General features: G+C 47.4%; 2 protein-coding genes across 2 annotated transcripts in view; one reads left to right on the forward strand and one right to left on the reverse strand.

Moving 5' to 3' along the window:
* Nucleotides 1–15,674, forward strand: part of RPN1 (ribophorin I) — a 359,024-nt gene that overhangs the window by 290,745 nt on the left and 52,605 nt on the right. The gene's annotated exons all lie outside the window — the stretch shown is intronic.
* LOC126949147 (elongation factor 1-delta-like) lies at nt 11,540–12,471 on the reverse strand. The gene has a single exon (XM_050781769.1). The coding sequence runs from the start codon at nt 12,403–12,405 to the stop codon at nt 11,632–11,634; it is 774 nt and encodes a 257-aa protein (XP_050637726.1). The 5' UTR covers nt 12,406–12,471; the 3' UTR covers nt 11,540–11,631.

The following is a 15,674-nucleotide window of genomic DNA, read 5'->3' on the forward strand; positions in this document are numbered from 1 at the left end:
TGGCTTGAGCCCAGGAGGCCAAGGCTGCAGTGAGCCATGACTGTTCCACTGTACTCCAGCCTAGGTGACAGAGCAAGACCTTGTCTTAAAAAAAAAAAATGCAGTAGCCACTTCACATTAAAGTATGAAGATGAGCCTCAGAAACAGTGGTTTATAGGCAACTGTGAAATGAAACAGTGCAGGTGGCTGTTGGCAAAGAGGCATCTCTGCAATAGCCTGCAGACCATATCCGCCTCCTGTGGAGGCCTTGCCTTTTCCCCAACAGAGACAGGAAGCCTGAGGCCCGAGGCTCTGAGGCCCATGGACCTGCCATCCCTTCAACTTCTCACTGTAGGCTTCCTGTGTTAACTGTCACCCTGCAGCAACCCACTCCTGCCTCTTTTTTTTTTTTTTTTTTGAGACGGAGTCTCGCTCTGCCACCCAGGCTGGAGTGCAGTGGCGCGATCTCAGCTCACTGCAAGCTCCACCTCCTGGGTTCACGCCATTCTCCTGCCTCAGCCTCCCGAGTAGCTGGGACTACAGGCACCCGCCACCTCGCCCGGCTAGTTTTTGTATTTTTTTAGTAGAGACGGGGTTTCACCGTGTTAGCCAGGATGGTCTCGATCTCCTGACCTCATGATCCGCCCGTCTCGGCCTCCCAAAGTGCTGGGATTACAGGCTTGAGCCACCGCGCCCGGCCTACACTCCTGCCTCTTGACCAGGGAAACTCTTCTGCCTGAGAGCAGTATTAATTAGTTCTTTACCTCTGAGGTTGAGATATTACAGAATTAAACACCACTTATTGAGTGCCTACTGCATACCTTGCACAAAGTGCTTTACATATATTATTTATAATTATTCTCACAGTGACCCTATAAAACAGGTTTTGTGATTCTCACCTTAGTTATATGGAGACTGAAACCAAGAAAGGTTAAGTATGACCAGGTGCGGTGGCTTACACCTGTAATCCCAGCACTCTGGGAGGCCAAGGCAGGTGGATCACCTGAGGTCAGGAGCTGAAGACCAGCCTGGCTAACATGGTGAAACTCCATCTCTACTAAACATACAAAAATCAGCTGGGCATGGTGGTACACACCTGTAATCCCAGCTATTCGGGAGGCTGAGGCAGGAGAATTGCTCCAACCCAGGAGGCAGTTGAGCCAAGGTTGCAGTGAGCCAAGATTGAGCCACTGCACTCCAGCCTGGGCAACAGAGTGAGACTCCGTCTCATTAAAAAAAAAAAAAAAAGTTAATTAACTTACTGTAGGTTCCACAATAAGAATCTAAATTCTTTCCACGTGGCCTCTAAAATTATGAAAATAGTAAGAGCTCTACACAACTAGCATACTTTCAAGTCCCCATAAAGTCTAAGAGGCAAAAATGTACTTTATCAAGCAACTGAGGGATTCCCCAAAACAATTATAGCTAATATTTACTGAACATTTAGTACAGGTAAGTAACTTGGCTAAACTCTTATTAGCATATTTAATGCATTCAACAACCCACAGTGCTATGTGTAATTATCCCATGTAAGAATGCCCTCTTGGCCTGGCGCAGTGGCTCACACCTGTAATCCCAGCACTTTGGGAGGCTGAGGAGGGCAGATCACCTGAGGTCAGGAATTCCAGACCAGCCTGGCCAACATGGCAAAACCCCGTCTCCACTAAAAATACAAAAATGAAGCTGGTGCGGTATTCACGCCTGTAATCTAGTACTTTGGGAGGCTGAGGCGGGCAGATCACCTGAGGTCAGGAGTTCAAGACCAGCCTGACCAACACGGAGAAACTCCTGTCTCTACTAAAAATACAAAATTAGCCAGCCGTGGTGGAGCATGCCTGTAATCCCAGCTACTCGGGAAGGTGTGGCAAGAGAATCGCTTGAACCTGGGAGGTGGAGGTTGTGGTGAGCCAAGATCGTGACATTGCACCCCAGTCTGAGCAACAAGAGCGAAACTCCATCTAAAAAAGAAAAAATTGGCCGGGCGCGGTGGCTCAAGCCTGTAATCCCAGCACTTTGGGAGGCCGAGACGGGCGGATCACGAGGTCAGGAGATCGAGACCATCCTGGCTAACACGGTGAAACCCCGTCTCTACTAAAAAAATACAAAAAACTAGCCGGGCGAGGTGGCGGGCGCCTGTAGTCCCAGCTACACAGGAGGCTGAGGCAGGAGAATGGCGTAAACCCGGGAGGCGGAGCTTGCAGTGAGCTGAGATCTGGCCACTGCGCTCCAGCCCCGGCGACAGAGCTAGACTCTGTCTCAAAAAAAAAAAAAAAAAAAAAAGAAAAAGAAAAAATTAGCTGGGCGTGGCAGGCGGATCACGAGGTCGGGAGTTCGAGACCAGGCTGGCCAATATGATGAGACCCCCCCCCCCGTCTCTATTAAAAATACAAAAATTTGCTGGGCATGGTGGCGCGCACCTGTAGTCCTAGCTACTAGGGAGGCTGAGGCAGAAGAATCGCTTGAATCTGGGAGGTGGAGGTTGCAGGGAGCCATGATCATGCCACTACACTCCAGCCTGGGCAACGGCGAGATTCCATCTCAAAAAAAAAAAGAAAGAAAGAAAGAAAGAAAGAAATTAGCTGGGTGTGGTGGCACGCACCTGTAATCCCAGATACTCGGGAGACTGAGGCAGGAGAATCACTTGAAGCCAGGAGACGGAGGCTGCAGTGAGCCAAGATCACACCACTGCACCCCAGCCTGGGCAACAAGAGTGAAGCTCTGTCTCAGGAAAAAAAAAAAAAAAAAAAAAAAAAAAAAAAAAAAAAAAAAAAAGGGCCGGGCGCGGTGGCTCAAGCCTGTAATCCCAGCATTTTGGGAGGCCGAGATGGGCGGATCACTAGGTCAGGAAATCGAGACCATCCTGGCTAACATGGTGAAACCCCGTCTCTACTAAAAATACAAAAAACTAGCCGAGCGAGGTGGCGGGCGCCTGTAGTCCCAGCTGCTCGGGAGGCTGAGGCAGGAGAATGGCGGGAACCCGGGAGGCGGAGCTTGCAGTGAGCTGAGATCCGGCCACTGCACTCCAGCCTGGGTGGCAGAGCGAGACTCCGTCTCAAAAAAAAAAAGAAAAAAAAAAAAAGAATACCCTCTTCTCCAGTGCCTGGCACACTAGTAAAGGGTCAGTATGGTTGTTGCTTTAGGATGGAGAACTAAAACTTCTTTCAAGTTCAAATAGGTGATTTCCAAAATCAATGCCAATTCTGAAACTGCTACTACTTATTTTTCAGGCAGTGAAAACCCCTTTCTGGATGATTCTAAGGCAGAACTTGGCTCACACTCTCAATGTTGCCACTGATATTAACCCGAAAAGCCTAAGATACAACAAAATCAGAAGCCACTGAGTCTATGTATGCTCATAGTAGAAAGGCATTCATTCGTTCTATCAGCAAACAGGTCGAGTGCCTCCTGCTTCCAGGTCAAATTTTCTGACCCTCCTCCAACAAAAACTAGCTTTCAAGAGGGCTCAGGCTGTCACAGGGATTGACATTCTTTGCAGTAAGTACTATAGTATCGACCCTGAAATTTTTATCCTTGCAAGTTGAGTTTCATGAATGTTTATCAAATGTCTTGGTTCTAGGTGAAAAAAGTCTATTTTTTTTCTATGTGCTAGTCTGCCCTTATGATACCCTTATAAAAGAACTTGTCTTTAAGTCATAATTTAAATGTTTACCAAAAATTTAAAATTAACACCTGTCCATAGTACAATACTCAGAAGACTCAATGGTCTCAGATGAAAACTGTCTCCCCCCATCCCCGTTCCCTCTCTCTCCATTCCCTTCCTTAGGCTGGGTGATCGCTATTACGATTACCACTATACTATGCTTACACATTCATATCTTCATTTATGTGGGTCTTCTTGTTTAAAAACACAAAGGCATGTCTATACACATTTTCCTGGGCTTTGCTTTATTTCACTGATCTCAGAGCTGGTACATAAATTGCAGCTTTGCTCTTTTTAACGGTGGCAGGCCATTCCTCTGAAAGATGGCCTCTAATTTATTTCACCAGCCCCTGGTTTTGCGGCTCAGGATGGGAAAAAGGAAGTCTGAGTGAGTCGCATTGATGTTACTAGGAATTCCCACGCTGCCCATCTCCGGAAGTGTCAGGCGGTAACGTCGCCTCATCGCGCTTCAATGGATTGTCGCGAAGTTGCAACTCGGCCCCAAGGCGACCCGCACTTCCACCCGCACACAAAGGCGGGTCGCAGCCCCGCAGGCGGGGACAGGGCCAGCAAGGGGCGTGGACCCTCGGTGCCACCGCCTCTGGCAGCCCCGCGTGTGGGAGCCTCGGGTCGGGCCGCCATCTTGTGCTGCGGCCACCGCCCCCGCCAGGAGACACCTGGCAACTCCGCCCGGCCATCTTTTACGATAAACCTTCGCTGCAACCGCTGCGTCACATCACTGCGTCTCCGAGGGACAGGAAAGCCTCTCCGCGTTTGGTGAAGCTTTAGGGGAAGCAGTCATCCTGTCGTCTAGTACGGCAAAATCCTCCATTGCCGTAGCCGTTCGGCTGACGTGACGAGGGAGGCGCAGGCCAACACGGCGACTCCGCGCCCTCTGGCGGCAGTGCCGGAGCAGCGGCGCTGTCTTTGACCTATTGGTGATTCGGCTTCCGGGACCGCTCGGCGGCTGTGAAAGCAGACCTGGGGCGAGGTGGGGTCGCTTCCTGGGACTGGGTCTGAGCTTGCGCAGTGAGCGATGTGGGGGGTCATGGTCTGGCGTGGGTGCGTGGACGGGTGGGGCTGCTGGATTTGGTGCTGGAAAGCTGGGGAAATAAGCATGCATTTAAGAAGGGTGGGCTGGGTTCGCTGCCTAAAGCCGGTAATTCCAGCACTTTAGGAGGCCGAGGCAGGCAGATCACGAGGTCAGGGGTTCGAGACTAGCCTGGCCAACATGGTGAAACCCCGTCTCTAGTAAAAATACAAAAATTAGCCAGCGTGGTGGCATATGTAATCCCAGCTACATGGGAGGCTGAGGCAAGAGAATTGCTTGAACCCAGGAGGCAGAGGTTGCAGTGAGCCGAGATTGTGCCACTGCACTCCAGCCTGTGCGACAACGTGACATTCCGCCCCCTGCCCAAAAAAAAAAAGCCGGGCTCGGTGACTTACTCCCGTAATCCCAGTACTTTGGGAGGCCGAGGCAAGGCGGATCACCTGAGGTCGGGAGTTTGAGAACAGCTTCACCAACGTGGAGAACCCCCACCCCATCTCTACTAAAAATACAAAATTAGCAGGGCATGGTGGCGCATGCCTGTAATCCCAGCTACTCAGGAGGCTGAGGCAGGAGAATTGCTTGAACCCAGGAGGTGGAGGTTGCAGTGAGCCGAGATCGCGCCATTGCACTCCAGCCTGGGCAACAAGAGCGAAACTTTGTCTCTCTCTCTCTCTCTGACACACACACACACACACACACACACACACGCCTCCTGTGGTCTCACTTGGTCCTTTTTGTGACAGTGCCATTGTTACCATTTACAGGGGAGGAATGGAAGCTCACCGTTGAGCCTCTCACTTGCCCACTTTGCCAAACCCTGGTACGGATGGGATTAGAGCCCCTTGTCTTTCGTGAAATGAGACAAAAACGCTTACTCTGGGGGATCGTTGGAAGGATTAAAATGAGTATTCAAATTACAATGCTGGATTCTTAATAGTGTCCTCTGTTAATAAGAATAATAATAATATAGTAGCAACAGTCACGTAGTCTTTACAGTCACAGGCGCGTATGTGTAGATGGGTTCTCTGTATTAGTCAGGTTGGTCTCCAACTCCTGGCCTGAGGCTATCCTCGCATCTCTTCTTCCCTTAGTGCTGGGATTACAGATGTGAACCACTGCACCCGCCTGCAGTTTTTACTGCAACTCTGTGAGGTGGTTGGTACTAGCATTCCCTTTTGACAAATAAGGACACTGAGGAAAGCAGAAGTAACTTGGTTTGGCTGAGGTCACAGAACAGCTGTAGCAATTCCTGGGTGATGTGGAGTGGAAGGCTCTGGCCTTAACTGCTACACGTTGTCTTTGGTAACAAGGCCCTGCCTGAAGTATATTCCGGCTTCTAGAGGTTGCAAGGAAATGGACCACTCGTCAGTTCTTGCAGCCTCCTTATAATCTACAGTGGGACGTCACAAAGGAAGGCCTAGTAGGAAAACAAAGAGAAGAGGGTTGGAAGAAGAGAAGGATTGGGACTCAGAAGTTATGAGGGAATGGACTAGAAAGGATAGAAACAAAGCTCTTGGCCAGGTGCAGTGGCTCACACCTGTAATCCCAGCAGTTTGAGAGGGCGAGATGGGTGAATCAACTGAGGTCAGAAGTTCTAGGCCAGCCTGGCCAACATGGCGAAACCCCATCTCTACTAAAAATACAAAAAAAAAAAAAAAAAAAAAGAGAAAAAATGGGCAGGGAGCAGTGGCTCACGCCTGTAATCCCAGCATTTTGGGAGGCTGAGGTGGGCGGATCACCTGAGGTCAGGAGTTTGAGACCAGCCTGGCCAACATGGAGAAACCCCATCTCTACTAAAAATACAAAATTAGCCGGACATGGTGGTGCATGCCCGTAATCCCAGCTACTCGGGAGGCTGCGTCAGGAGAATCACCTGAACCCAGGAGGTGGAGGTCGCAATGAGCTGAGATTGCGCCGTTGCACTCTAGCCTGGACAACAAAAGTGAAAGTCCATCTTAAAAAAAAAAAAATTATTTGTGCTTAGTGGCACACTCCTGTAATCCCAGTTACTCAGGAGGCTGAGACAGGAGAATCGCTTGAACTTGGGGGGTGGGGTTGCAGTGAGCTGAGATTGTGCTACCGCACTCCAGCCTGGGTGACAGAGTCAGACTCTGTGTCAAAAAACAAAACAAAACAGAACAAAACTTAACCAGGGATTCACCGTGTTGCCCAGGCTGGTCTTGAACTCCTGACCTCAGGTGATTGGCCCGCCTCAGCCTCCCAAAGTGCTGGGATTACTGGCGTGAGCCAACGCGCCAGGCTCAATGGAAAACATTTTTCTAAAAAGAAGTGTTCTTATTTTATAAAGAAAAATAATTTTTGTGTAATTCAAAGTTTATTTAAAGATTATTTATGAAATGAAGTAAAAGAAATGAGTAAATAAGGGACATATAAAGTATGAATCAAAAAGTATTTGAGTCAAGTATCAATCAGTTTGGAAGTTTATTTTGCCAAGGTTAAGGACACACCTGGGAGACAGGTCTGTGTATTTCTCCAAAGATGAGTTTGGATTCCAAGTCTGGCATACTTTAAGTGTTATATCAGGAGCGTCTAACAACAAAGCCTGATATTTCAATAAGTGTCCTCCTGTCATCCACTGGTGTCCTTTAGCTTCTAAGGACTCCTTGTACTTGATGTGGGGTTAAAACCTCCAGATATTGTCCTAAAGCCAGTTTATTGGCTTCATCTACTAAAAGAGCAGTTGCTGCAACTGTCCTGAAGCATAAGAAAGTTGTGTGAGGAAACCAAAGTCCCTGAAGAACACCTTAGAGGATAGGTAAAATGCCCTCTGTGGGCTTGTCCATCTACCCTGTGACCATACAGTTTTGGGGTGACAGAGGCCCATTATAATGGGCCAAAACAGAATAAGCAGCCCAGAAGGAAGTTTGACCTGCCACAGTCAAGGGTTACCTGAGGCTCCTCCAGAGATATGGGTAGTTGTCTGATGGGAGCTGTGGTGGAAGGTCTTGGCCCTGTCACTCTTGGGCTTGCCTGGCTATTTCTTGGTTCTTTTTCTTTTTCTTTTTTTTGAGCCAGATTCTCACTCTGTTGCCCAGGCTGGAGTGCAGTGGCGTGATCTCAGCTCACTGCAACCTCTGCCTCCTGGGTTCAAGTGATTCTACTGCCTCAGCCCCTGGAGTAGCTGGGATTACAGATGCGTGCCACCACGCTGGGCTAATTTTTGTGTTTTTAGTAGAGACGGGGTTTTGCCATGTTGGCCAGGCTGGTCTCGAACTCTTGACCTCAGGTGATCCACCCACCTTGGCCTCCCAAAGTGCTGGGATTACAGGCATGAGCCACCATGACTGGCCTTGCCTGGCTATTTCAGCCATCACTGGTTCGAGTGCGGATGGCTCCATCTGGTGCACTGGGCAGTCCCTCTTCCAATGGCCAGTTTTCTTACGATGTGCACACTGATTCATGCCCAAGGCACGGTGACTGGAACACCCAGCTTTGGGCTTCCTGCCTTTCCACTTCCCTTGTTCAGTCCAAGAGCAAGGAGGGCAACCCCATATGGGAGGTGAGCTTAAGCCTGCAGCCAAGAGCTGCACCTTGTGGGAGGTCCTTCTTGCTCTTTCTGCTTCCTCTGCTTTGTCCCTATTATTAAAAACTAAAAATGCTGTATCCAAAGCTGTTCCATAGGAGTTTGGGGACCCATAACTGCTTTTTATAGTTTCCTACGGGTATCGGGGCAGACTGGGTTATAAAATGTACTCCCAAAAGGGTTTGTCTTTCCCTTGAGGCAGGATCAGTGTTACTGTAGTTTCTGATAGCCTCAACGAAACACTCTTGAAACAAAACTGGATTCTCATCTTTACCCTGAGAAACTTCCTTAACCTTTTCAGAGTTAACAGGCTTTTTCATCCCTTCCAACAAACAAGTGACCATATGATCTCTCCTCCCCAAGTCCTCACTGCCCCTTTGATAGTTCCACTCTGGGTCTTGATCTGGAACTGCTATACCTCCTGCCTGATATATATAATGGTTTGGGTTGTGAGCCAATACCTCGTCTGCATGGGTCCTAGCTGTCCCCAAAATGTGTTCTTTCTCTTCCACTGTACAAAGCAGAGACAACAAGACATGCAGATCCTGCCAAGTTAAACTATAGGTTGGAGTTAATTTCTCCAACTCATCTATGAATTTTCCTGGATCTTCAGAGAAAAGACCAAACTTCTCTTTATATAGAGCCACATTAGGCAGAAAAGGGAACATTTACTCTCACAGTGCCTTCTTCCCCATTTGCCACCTCTTTAAGTGGACAAAGGTTTCCTGTTGGAGGTTGATAGGAGGCTCCACTATGAGTGGTACTTGCTGGGCTAAGTTCCTCAGGGAGTGGTGGGTACAGAGTGGGACTAGACGGGTAAGAAGGAGGGAATGAAGGGTTCTCAGTACAGCTTTCGGGTGGACTAGAAAGAGAAATGACCAATGCATTGAACCTTCATAGCTGACAGAAGGAAGTTCTGCTCCACCCAGAAATGCCTGCTGTCCTTCATGGTCACCAGAAATATGTTACAGGACAGGAGTCCCCATCCAGGCCCCAAGAGAGGGTTCTTGGATCTTGTGAAAGAAAGAATTCAGGGCGAGTCCGTAGTGCAAAGTAAAAGCAAGTTTATTAAGAAAGTAGTGAGCCCAGTGGCAGTGGCTCACACCTGTAATCCCAGCACTTTGGGAGGCCAAGGTGGGTAGATCACATGAGGTTGGGAGTTTGAGACCAGCCTGACCAACATGGAGAAACCCCGTCTCTACTAAAAATAAAAAATTAGCCGGGCATGGTGGTGCATGCCTGCAATCCCAGCTACTAGGGAGGCTGAAGCAGGAGAATCGCTTGAACCCAGGAAGTGGAGGTTGTGGTGAGCTGAGATTGTGACATTGCACTCCAGCCTGGGCAACAAGAGTGAAACTGTGCCTTAAATTAAAAAAAAAAAAAAAAAAAAGGAGTCACTCTGGTTCGAACGCCTCTGACACTATCACTAAGTAAAGGAGAATTTATAATAAAGGAAAATTTACATCCTGTCTTTAAAGTGGCAAAGGAAGGAGGAGGATAGAAAGACCTTTTTTCTTTGTCCTGCTCTAGGCCAAGAGGGAAGGCAGAGAGCTCCCCTACATGTTCCTTATCTTTAATTCAAAATCCTTTATGTTTCGGGGAAAAATATTCTGGCTTCCTTCAATGACCATGCTAATAATGTCTATTTTGTAGCCTTTTTCTGATAAATTCAACTTCTGTCACTCTCCCAGGCAATTTCCTCCTCGTTTGTTTTCTTCCAGTGGATCATGAATACATTCCTGTTTCTTTGTATACCTTGTATTTCCTCAGAAATTGGACATTTTGGATAATATGTTGTAGGAATTCTGGGTCTTGACCTGCCTCCCCTTTAGGGTTTAATTATTTTCTTTTGTATTTGTTTAGTGACTTACTGGATTTTTTTTTTTTTTTGTCTGAGACAGAGTCTTGCTCTGTCCCCCAGGCTGGAGTGCAGTTATGCAATCTCAGTTTACTGCAACGTCCGCCTCCTGGTTTCTCCTGCCTCAGGCTCCCAAGTTGCTGGGATTACAGGCGCCTGCCATTATACCTGGCTAATTTTTGTAGTTTTAATGTAGCAGGACTAGCTGCAGACAAAACCTCTCAGACACTGAGTTGTAGAAGGAAGGGCTTTATTCAGCTGGGAGCATCGGCAAGCTACTGTCTTAAAATCCGAGCTCCTGGAGTGCACAATTTCTGTCCCTTTCAAGGGCTCACAACACTAAAGATTTCACATGAAAGGATTGTGATTGATTTGAGTGAGCAGCAGTATGTGACGGGGGCTGCATGCGCCGGTGGTCAGAGTGAAACAGAACAGAGCAGGGAATTTCACAGTGTTCTTTTATACAATGCTGGGAATCTATGGATAACATTGGTTTCAACCCAGTCATGAGTTGGTTTTTAACTACTAGGTTTAGGCCAGGTTTTGGGTCTGGCACCAGGCTGCCTATCTTTGGTTTCACTTCCTTGTTTTTTTTTTTTTTTTTTTTTTTTTTTTTTTGAGGCGGAGTCTCGCTCTGTCGCCCAGGCTGGAGTGCAGTGGCGCGATCTCGGCTCACTGCAAGCTCCGCCTCCCGGGTTCCCGCCATTCTCCTGCCTCAGCCTCCCGAATAGCTGGGACTACAGGCGCTGCCACCACGCCCGGCTAATTTTTTTTTTGTATTTTTAGTGGAGATGGGGTTTCATTGTGTTAGCCAGGATGGTCTCGATCTCCTGACCTCGTGATCCGCCCGTCTCGGCCTCCCAAAGTGCTGGGATTACAGGCTTGAGCCACCGCGCCCGGCCTCCTTGTTTTTTTCTTAAAACAGGTACTGAGTATCAAACAGTATAAAACAATATGAGAGGATCTCTCTCTTCCCCATTTCCCCCCTTTGAGACTCTCACTTTTTGTTAGTGGGAGTTCTCACTCTTATTTTTGCTACTTGTGTCTTTTTGTGCAATAGATTGATAGTGATTCATATAGTACACTTGCGCTGAGACATTTTGGTAAACTAAGGTAGCGATGAAGCTTTTTTTTAAAAATCATTTGAAGAAGTACAGGTAGCAAACAAGGGAACAGTAAGCAGGTTCTTATTACTATTATAACTTTTATTATAAGAGTTTTGAATCCTCCTGGTGCTGGGAACTAATTTTTAAACATGGCTTCAGGGTGGAATTCGTGCTACACTTGTACGGGCACATGCATCAGTTTTGCCATATTTTTAACTCTGTCTTTAACTACTTGCCTTTGATTATCTATGTGTAGACAGTAATTAGTAAGGTTAAATTTCTTATAGATCTCTCTTTCAGCTGCTAGCAAGTAGTCGAGAGCCAATCTATTTTGATAGATAGCATTTCTTTTTTTTTTTTTTTTTTTTTTTTGCCGGTCTCAGTCTTTAATCGTGGCAGGGCCTCAGGCACGCGCGCGCACACACTCAGGCTTCAGATCTTGTTGAAAGCTGCGATATCGACACTCTGCACGTGCTCCTCAAACTTGGTGATCTCCTCCTCCAGCAAGTCTGTCCCCACCTTGTCGTCCTCCACCACACACTGAATCTGTAGCTTCCGGATACCGTAGCCCACGGGCACCAGCTTGGAGGCCCCCCAGACCAGCCCGTCCAGCTGGATAGATCGCACACAGGCCTCCAGCTGGGCCATGTCCGTCTCATCGTCCCAAGGCTTGACATCCAGCAGGATGGAGGACTTGGCCACCAGTGCAGGCTTCTTGGCCTTCTTCTCCGCGTACTGCCGCAGCTGCTCCTCCCGCAGCTGTGCCGCCTCCTTGTCCTCCTCCTCATTGTCGCTGCCAAACAGGTCAATGTCATCATCCTTGTCATCCTCTGCTGGTGTGGCTGGCTTCTTGGCCGGGGGCTCCACTTGGCGCATGGGAGACACGTGCTGGGTCTGCGGGGCCGTGGCCCGGTGGCCAGGCGAGCTCTTCTCCAGCACGTTCAGCCGGGCCTCCAGCTTGGAGATGGCCTGCTGCAGCTCCTGTACCACGCCACGCAGGCTCTGGTTCTCCACTTCCAAACTGGCGATCCGGACGACAAGCTCGCTGTGGTCTCCGCTGGGGCCGCTGGAGGCCCCGGGGCCTGAGGTCTGGCGGGAGGCACCGGCCACAGGCCCGTTCATCTGCTCGTAGAATCTCCTTTCTGCATTGTCATATTTGAACTTGTCAAACCAGATCTTCTCATGTACTAGGAAGTTTGTAGCCATTTTTACGCCAGCCAAGGATGTGGCGACCAGGGAGGAGGAATCGGCGGACACGGGATGCCTGAGGAAAGGGCGATAGATAGCATTTCTTATCTGAGTTTCTTGCCGGGCCAGAATAGTCAAGGCTTGACCGGTTTTATTAGTGATGATTTTTAAACCAGTTTGTAACCATATGATTTGGTTGAGCATGTAAATGGGGGTCCAGTATCCCCATGAGCCATCTTATGTCTAAGTGGCAGGCCTATAGTACTGTATAATTTTTTAGGAGGTCATTTATCATCTTTTTAATTACCTATGGCTATGCTTCGTTTTCCACAGGAAGCATAGACTGGGAAGCCCAGGAGTTTGCCTGTTTTTTATGGGCAGTAGGAATAAAGATGGTTTAATAGTGCCAATAACATAACTACCTGTGCACTGGTCAGGCAGCTTAGCGTAGGCTCTATGTCTACATATCCAGTATAACCTGGTGGGGGCAGTCCAGTCCCAGTGGAATTCTGGGCCCAGACAGTCTGCAACCTTGGAAATTTACTGAATGGATCTCTTTCTGTGTAATTGGAACTCCACCATGTAGCTGTTTTCTTTGGTACCATTGTACAGTTTTTGCCCCAGATAACTAAGTCATCTTACAGAATGAGTGAATTTTTTCCTTTTTCTAGCTATGCGATATTGTCCAATAATTGAGAGTTTTAGAACCTGGAGATGATTAGGGTGATTCTTTTGGGCCAGGAATTAATCAGGAACTGGGTTTGTAGGCACTAATTCTCGGGCTTCTTATGGCCATTGATCTCTGATTATAGTTTCTCCACAAACATAACATGAAGTGACATTTAGAGACTGAGCTACATGCTCGGCTAATTGCAAAAACAAATTTCTGGTTTTTCCTGGAGTCTCTGGTACTGGCACATTTAGTTTATCATAGAAAGTCTGAAATACTGGTTCCGGAGAGAGTTTATGAACCTCCTCTTTTACTAAGATGTTTGTTCTAGGACCTAGTCCTTTCCTATTGATGCCCGGAGATACGTGTTCTCCTTTTTTTACCTTGGGTTTAAGGGATTTGTAATTGTTAATTTTAAGGGGTTGCAGCTTCCACTCGTACAGGAGGGGCTGTCTTCCCCTTTTTGGAGCTAAACAGGATCTTTTTCATCCTTTTTCTAAGTAGTCTACATGACACAAGACCAGTAATTACACACATTTGTACATTAGCTTAATTTATGGCAGATATACTTATTTCCTGCTGTGTAAACTTTCTTTTTTTATTTAAAGAACTGCATTTTATTCTATGCTGATTGCTATTGATAGTGCTACAAGCATTATATTTTAGGGTTATGTGCTTGGAGACCCTTCTTTCTTTTGTCCTAGCTATTACTTTACTTGTGTCGCCTAGAAAAGGACCAGTCCTTGATTTTATTTTAAAAACTTTGATCATGGGCGGCTTAAAATGGGTCATAACACGCATCAGATTGGTTATTTCCTGGGCTACGTACCTTGGATAGAATAGCATTATACAAACATGTTTCTTTTAGAGTCCTGGTACACTTATAATAACCATAAAATAATAGGACTGTAGCAATCTTTTGTCCTACCTCAGTGACCCGATGTATACACTGGGAACAGCCCTCAGTCTGAGGAAGGTCAGTTGAAGTACTTAGTGTACAAGTCCAAATTTTAAGGAAAATGAGTCCTGCAATGAGTTCCTCACGTTTCAGCCATGCATGGACCAGTCAGCTTCGGGGTGTGACTGGAGCAGGGCTTGTCATCTTCTTCAGAGGCACTTTGCAGGGGTTGGCGAAGCTGCTCCCATCCACGTACAGCGCCCAGTCTACTGATGTTTAAGGATGGTCTCGGAGGTTGGGCTCACTAGAATAAACTGAATCCAATACTTTTACACAGTTATGTTCAACTGGGCTCTCTGATACCAGGAGCAAGGTGGTGGGGTTTAGGGTGTTGCAAACTTCAGTGGTTATGTGGGGATTTTCACGGAGCAAGCTTTGGTATCTAGTTAGTCTAGCATTCATTAGCTAATGGTGTCCTTTGGTATTTATTAAAATTACCACAGCATGGGGGGACTTTATGTTTAGGTTTTGCCTAAGAGTTAGCTTATCTACTTCTTGTGCTAATAGGGCTGTTGCTGCCAGGGCTCTTGGACATGGGGGCCAGCCTTTGGAAACCCTGTCTAGTTGTTTTGAGAGATAGGCCACTGGCCTTGGCCAGGGACCTACAGTCTGGGTTAGAACTCCAACTGCTATTTTTTCGCTTTCTGACACATAGAGTGTAAAGAGTTTTGTCAGGTCAGGTAGCCTCAGGGCTGGGGCAGACATGAGTTTTTCTTTTTAACTCATGAAAAGCTTGTTGCTGTTGGTTGTAATAGATGTAGTTTAATCTATATTTTTATTGACTGTCATCTACCAAAATATTGACTTAAATCCTGTAACTATTTGATTTCAAGCTTTAAATTGATCTGTTATTCCTTGCAGGGCTCCAATTGCATCTAAATAGATGTGAGAGTTGAAAGACCTATAAGGGGCTTCTCTCGCTTTACGATGTCTTATTATTTTATTTTATTTTTTCCTGTGGTTGATGAAATGCCAGGGTGAAAGGGATAGCCAAATGGACTAAAGCACAAGTGCCACTGTAGTTATTCGGCAGAGTGCCAAGTAAAGATCCACCGCAATACCACCACACATCCTCTCGGGGATGAACAAGGGCTGACTGATTGAAAAGCTCTTGAAAATTCTTAAGCTCACTTCATCCCTTCAGGTCTCCAAGGAACGCTAAGTTTCCTCTCTGCTGTGAGAGACACAAAATGAACTTAGTGTTGGGAGATGGAAGCTGGATGGCCCTTGGGGGCTGACCCGCAGGGACTTTGGGATATAGCAGAGAGAGCCTGGCATGACTTATTACTCCAGGCTGTAGAATCCTGGAAAAAAGCTACCATGCAGCCTACGCCTGGTTAACTGGAGGACCACCTTAGTGGAAGGGGGACAATCAGGGCCTCTGGCCTGCCATGGGCACAAACATAACAATTGCTTTTGTTTAACATGCAGATGGAATATTTGATCCATTTTAACCAGGCATTTGCATCTGGTATGCTTTTTTTTTTTTTTTTTTTAAGATGGAGTCTCGCTCTGTCCCCCTGGCTGGAGTGCAGTGGCGCGATCTCGGCTCACTGCAAGCTCCGCCTCCTGGGTTCCCGCCATTCTCCTGCCTCAGCCTCCCGAGTAGCTGGGACTACAGGCACCTGCAACCGCACCCAGCTAATTTTTTGTATTTTT

This window comes from Macaca thibetana, chromosome 2 (genome assembly GCF_024542745.1).
Source record: "Macaca thibetana thibetana isolate TM-01 chromosome 2, ASM2454274v1, whole genome shotgun sequence".
Lineage (NCBI taxonomy): Eukaryota > Metazoa > Chordata > Mammalia > Primates > Cercopithecidae > Macaca > Macaca thibetana.

Bases quoted from the DNA above. Each gene is read 5' to 3' on its own strand.
- LOC126949147 (XM_050781769.1), bottom strand. From the start codon at position 12,405: ATGGCTACAAACTTCCTAGTACATGAGAAGATCTGGTTTGACAAGTTC.